The 6,160-nt window shown below is 42.4% G+C and overlaps 1 protein-coding gene across 1 annotated transcript; it reads right to left on the reverse strand.

Annotated features, from left to right (window-relative positions):
- Positions 1–605: 605 nt before the first annotated feature.
- Positions 606–2,458, reverse strand: LOC123488353 (zinc finger protein 239-like; the record flags this gene model as incomplete). Its single annotated transcript, XM_045219267.1, has 3 exons — positions 606–616; positions 1,262–2,273; positions 2,345–2,458. Coding segments are annotated over 3 exons (1,137 nt in total), but the record flags the coding sequence as incomplete, so codon positions are not given.
- Between the last annotated feature and the right edge of the window lie 3,702 nt (positions 2,459–6,160).

The raw sequence follows: 6,160 nt of genomic DNA on the forward strand, positions 1-6,160 counted from the left end.
TGAGTCAGTGTTGTTGTTGAAAAAGCGTCCTGTCCATTGGAGGAAACAGCTCTTGAAAGACTCACATCGTCATCTGCTGACTGGAGTGGGTAACGCAGTTTGGGAAAATATTCACTACACTGTGTTCATTCTGCCAAACAATATCATGTCATTTCAAAATAAGGTGAGCTGGATGGTAGACAGGGTTGATCATGGTGAGTTGGATGGTAGACAGGGTTGATCTTGGTGATGGTGAATTGTCCTCAGACATTGTTATCAGTCTTCAGATCCCTCTAACTTGCTCGCTAAGCAAACCAAATAAATCTACCTGCCAACATTTCTGTAATCTCTGGTGAACAGACTTAACTGGTATCATAGCATCTGTCAACAGACTGTGGGACGGCAGCGACTTAAGGGACTTTTCTGACCACATCCCAACTAGTCAACATGTTAAACGGACCCTTGCCTTAACCCTAACGATAGACTTGCAGAGAGATGGGGAGGAGCTACCGCCCTGCTTTCTCTGAGCTGACCAATCCTGTTGTTGGGAAACACCCACACCATTCTGTTGTTGGGGTACGTACGCCCACACCATTCAAACACAGACTATTTCACTCACATTGCAATTAATAGAAATCTGGAAATAATGGATAGTTAAAGTTATCAGAGGGTGGACCCCTTGTTGACAGTACATCAAATTACACTAAGGAAGGCCACATTAAGAAAGCTTGAGGTGGCAAAACTCACCCTGTAGGGCTTCTCTCCGGTGTATGTACACTAGTCTACCATTAACTGGATTAAGCTAACAAAAGTGGAAAGGTTACCCAACAGTGTGGTGTTTTCTCTTGTGTAAAGCCAGGTTTCCTGACTGAGTGAATCTCTTCCCACAATGATCACAACCAAAAGGTTTCTCTCCTGTGTGTGTTCTCTGGTGTAATACAAGTCCGTTTGAAGTGGTAAGCTCATTCCACAGTCTGAGCAGTGGTAAGGCTTCTCTCCTGTGTGTGTTCTCTGGTGTACTACAAGTCCGTTTGAATTGGTGAAGCTCATTCCACAGTCTGAGCAGTGGTAAGGCTTCTCTCCTGTGTGTGTTCTCTGGTGTATTACCAGATGGTCTGATCTAGGAAAACTCTTCCCACACTGATCACAGCTGTAAGGTTTCTCTCCTGTGTGTATTCTCTTGTGTAAACCAGGCTTCCAGACCGAGTGAATCTCTTCCCACATTGATTACAGCTATAAGATTTATCTCCCGTGTGTGTTCTCTGGTGTACTAGAAGTCCACCTGAAGTGGTTAAGCTCATTCCACAGTCTGAGCAGTGGTAAGGCTTCTCTCCTGTGTGTATTCTCTTGTGTACTAGAAGTCTGTTTGAAGTGGTGAAGCTCATTCCACAGTCTGAGCAGTGGTAAGGCTTCTCTCCTGTGTGTATTCTCTTGTGTCCAGCCAGGTTTCCTGAGTGAGTGAATCTCTTACCACACTGATCACAACCAAAAGGCTTCTCTCCTGTGTGTGTTCTCTGGTGTAATACAAGTCCGTTTGAAGTGGTGAAGCTCATTCCACAGTCTGAGCAGTGGTAAGGCTTCTCTCCTGTGTGTGTTCTCTGGTGTACTACAAGTCCGTTTGAATTGGTGAAGCTCATTCCACAGTCTGAGCAGTGGTAAGGCTTCTCTCCTGTGTGTGTTCTCTGGTGTATTACCAGATTGTGTGATCTAGGAAAACTCTTCCCACATTGATCACAGCTGTAAGGTTTCTCTCCTGTGTGTATTCTCTTGTGTAAAACCAGGCTTCCAGACCGAGTGAATCTCTTCCCACATTGATTACAGCTATAAGATTTATCTCCCGTGTGTGTTCTCTGGTGTACTAGAAGTCCACCTGAAGTGGTTAAGCTCATTCCACAGTCTGAGCAGTGGTAAGGCTTCTCTCCTGTGTGTATTCTCTTGTGTACTAGAAATCTGTTTGAAGTGGTGAAGCTCATTCCACAGTCTGAGCAGTGGTAAGGCTTCTCTCCTGTGTGTGTTCTCTGGTGTATTACCAGATGTTCTGATCTAGGAAAACTCTTCCCACACTGATCACAGCTGTAAGGTTTCTCTCCTGTGTGTATTCTCTTGTGTTCAACCAGGCTTCCTGACTGAGTGAATCTCTTCCCACACTGATCACAACCAAAAGGCTTCTCTCCTGTGTGTATTCTCTTGTGTAAAGCCAGGCTTCCTGACCGAGTGAATCTCTTCCCACACTGATCACAACCAAAAGGCTTCTCTCCTGTGTGTATTCTCTTGTGTTCAACCAGGCTTCCTGACTGAGTGAATCTCTTCCCACACTGATCACAACAAAAGGCTTCTCTCCTGTGTGTATTCTCTTGTGTTCAACCAGGCTTTCTGACTCAGTGAATCTCTTCCCACATTGATCACAGCTGTAAGGCTTCTCTCCTGTGTGTATTCTCTGGTGTGTTTTAAGTCTTGCTGAAGAGGTGAAACTCTTTCCACAGTCAAAGCAGCGGTGAGGTTTCTTCCCTGTAAGGCTCTGCTGGTGTTTTCTGAGGTGTTCTGATCTGGAGAGACTCTTCTCTGCCTCGTCAGCATCATGATGTTGGTTAGCCTCCCCAGATGATAAGCCCCTTCTACTGAGAGAGCGACGGTTAGGGCTGTCCCCTGTGAAACAAAGACAGACAGTTAGGGTTCCTTCTTCATATCGAAGTTAGTTCAAGGCCCAGCTTTCCAAACTCTTGTGATCAGATTTGAGCATTTTGGATGGGTTAAAATCATCAATGTAACCAATGGGGTAGGAGTGCTTCTAATGATTATACATTTTAAGAAGGTTGTGATTGTATTTAATGGTAATTAAGGACATCTAGGGAGTGTCCCAAAATAAATGTATGTAAGAGCATAAACCCACTCCGTCCCGGTGTTTTCCTGCAGTCGACCAGCAGCACAGACACCCTCTTCAGACCCAGCAGTAAGTTACCAGGAGAGGCACGACCTGGGACCCCAAGAGGGGAGGGGGAGGAGGTTGGAGGGAGAGGGAGGAGGGGGGTGGGATAGGTGTTTCCTGTGAATCCCAAAAAGAGGGTAGTGAAGTTCTCATGTTAGTACACTAAGGGTAAAACAACACAACAATGGTATGATGAGGTCTTGCATTTAAATGGAGACGGCCACAATGGAGTGGAAACAATGCCCCCTTGCTGTTTAAGACTTAATGGACACCAAATACATTTTTTCCAAACACTGCTTCTTCATTCCGGTCCGTTGAACAACAGGAAGTTACCAAACAAAATGTGTTTTTCAACAATGGGTTCATGATATAGCTTGTAACTTGTAAACGATTACCCATTCCTAAAAGTGAGTATTACTTTCACAGAATGTTAAAGATAATCCACAGTCTGTTTGCTTGCTACGCAGATTTTCAGCGCTCAAATATTGTAACTGTATGTAACACGACGATATGAACCCGGGGCTCCCACGAGGAGAAACCAATATCTTACACTTCAGACCAATAGGGACATTCCCTATCGGGAAAAAGGGCAAATTGATTTAGCTTATTTTTTATTTTAGACTCTGTAATGATGCAATGTCATGGTATTGTGGGGACAGAGTTAGAGTTACTAGATAATTAGTCTGGTGCCAGGAAGTCTACATTCCTTATGTCAAAGTAGGTTAGTGATGGTCAGGGTAGTGTGAGTGATGGACAGGATGTAGTGACCTGAGGGCAAAGGGCAATAAGAACAGAGACAGGGTGGCCTATGATGGTTTCCAGATGGATGTGAAAGGAAGGAGGACCAAGAGGGTATATAAAAGGTAGAGGGTCTTCTTTGTTAGTTAGTTGGAAACAGCAAACAGCTAGCTATGTCCGTTGGTGTTTCTAACCCGGTACCGATCATTAAATACAGAATGTCTAAGTATATCCTTGATTCTTTGAACAGAAACTCATCATAACAGACTCCAATTACTTTCTATCGTGAGAATTCCAATAATATTTTTGGGCATTGCTGGCGATGGAATCAGCCAATAACCAAAGGGATGGAAGTATAGACAGCGTTCCTTGATCTGATCTACAGGCCATTTGATCTGATCTTCAGGCTATTTGATCTGATCTACAGGATATGCATCAGAGACTATTTTGAAACGTTAACCTAATATAATACATTGCCTTTAGAACGTCTGCACTCCCTTGAACCTTTTTCACATTTTGTTACATTACAATGTGGGATTTAAATATATTAAATAGATTTTTTTTGTAATCGATGTGCTAATTTCAAATTGTCAATGTGGCTTTGATTGGATAGTTGATGTTACGTTGGAAAGCTTTATGTTAATGACAGTTTGCGATAGAACACATGAAAAAAAGGGTGGGTGTCATGTTTTGGCTGACAAATGTACTAAAATGTAATAACATAAAAACTATGAAATAACACATATGGAATCATGCTGTAACCAACAAAGTGTTAAACAAATCAAAAATATATTCCAGGTGACTACCTCATGAAGATGGTTGAGAGAATGCCAAGAGTGTGCAAAGCTGTCATCAAAGCAAAGGGTGGCTACTTTGAAGAATCTCAAAATATAAAATATATTTTGTGTTACCCTCCTGATACTACATCATTCCATATGTGTTATTTCATAGTGTTGATGTCTTCACTATTATTCTACAACGTAAAAATAAAGAAAAACCCCCGGAGTAGGAGAGTGTCCAAACTTTTGATTGGTACTGTATATATTCTTTCCACTTTCAAATGGTACAACAAAGTCGTTTAGAGGTAGAGGGCTGCGGGCTCCGACAGAGATCATTGCAGCGCGGTACGTAATTTACACGTTGAGGGCAGTCAGACAGAAAACGTTGTGATAAATATACTTGTTCCGCCCAGATTATTTGGAAATGGTGTCTTTCTGCTGTGTATGCGTTAGCCTAGCTATTGTACTAAAAGCAGCCTCTGTCAAATTATTCACACCTAGCCTACCAGGCTACCTATGAATGGGCGAATAAATCATCTTGGCAGTTATCTTTGAAGGAAATTCACTTAAATATAATTAGGCTATAGTTTACTACAGTGTCTGTTAATAGAAAGAAGTTGGGGGACCGCTCAACCAACGTGAGTCGAGTGAAATCCCCAAAATGTGATTATCAATATAAAAGCAAAAGGCGCAACATGAGGGATCGGCGTTGAGTCTTCTCCCTTCTCAATATATATTAATTATCCATTTATTTGTCTCTGACTGAAAATATTCCCGCTCCTAAAGACAGGCTATATCCTACGTGCAAAACGTAGGTCAAGAGAAAGTGCAACGGACTCGCTCATCTTTCTTGCTGTTTCAAGTTCAGCAGCCACACCTCTCCTTCTCGTTCAGCAGCCATACCTCTCCTGTCCTAGTTCAGCAGCCATACCTCTCCCTCCTCGTTCAGCAGCCCATACCTCTCCTCTCCCTAGTTCAGCAGCCATACTCTCTCCCCTCCTAGTTCACAGCCATACCTCTCCTGTCCCTAGTTCAGCAGCCATACCTTCTCCTCTCCAGTTCAGCAGCCATACCTCTCCTCTCCCTAGTTCAAGCAGCCATACCCTCCCTCTCCTGTCCTAGTTCAGCAGCCATACCTCTCCCTCTTCTCCCTCTGGTTCAGCAGCCATACCTCTCCTCTCCTATTCGGGCGTGCCAGATTAGGTGAGCGTAGATCTCAATTAAATAGAGTAGTCTATATATGAATGGACAGATAAGCACAGGCAGTTATCTTCCCAAGGAAATTAACTTCCTAAATATTATTAGGCTATACAGTTCCTATGGAAAGTCTACACCCACTATAACTTTTTTCACATTTTGTTGCTTTAAAAAGTGGGATTGAAATAGATTTGATTATAATTTTTTGTAATTGATCTACACAAATTACTCCATAATGTGAAAGTGAAAACAACATTCTACAAATTTGTACAAACAAATAACTAAAATATAGTCATTGCATAAGTATTCACCCCCTTTGTTTAGGTAAGCCTAAATTAGTTCATAAGTAAAGTTGGTGGTAAGAAATCACATAATAAGTGATATGGACTGTAAAATAATAACGGTTGGCATGATTTTTTTGAATGACTAACCCTTCCTCTGTTAATAATGATGTTGTGTATGGTGTATTAAGCCACCCAGACACGTCAAAGATGTTCACAATAATCCCCAATAATGACCAGACACCTGCAACCCTGAACAT

The sequence above is a fragment of the Coregonus clupeaformis genome, unplaced genomic scaffold (genome assembly GCF_020615455.1).
Source record: "Coregonus clupeaformis isolate EN_2021a unplaced genomic scaffold, ASM2061545v1 scaf2206, whole genome shotgun sequence".
Classification (NCBI taxonomy): domain Eukaryota; kingdom Metazoa; phylum Chordata; class Actinopteri; order Salmoniformes; family Salmonidae; genus Coregonus; species Coregonus clupeaformis.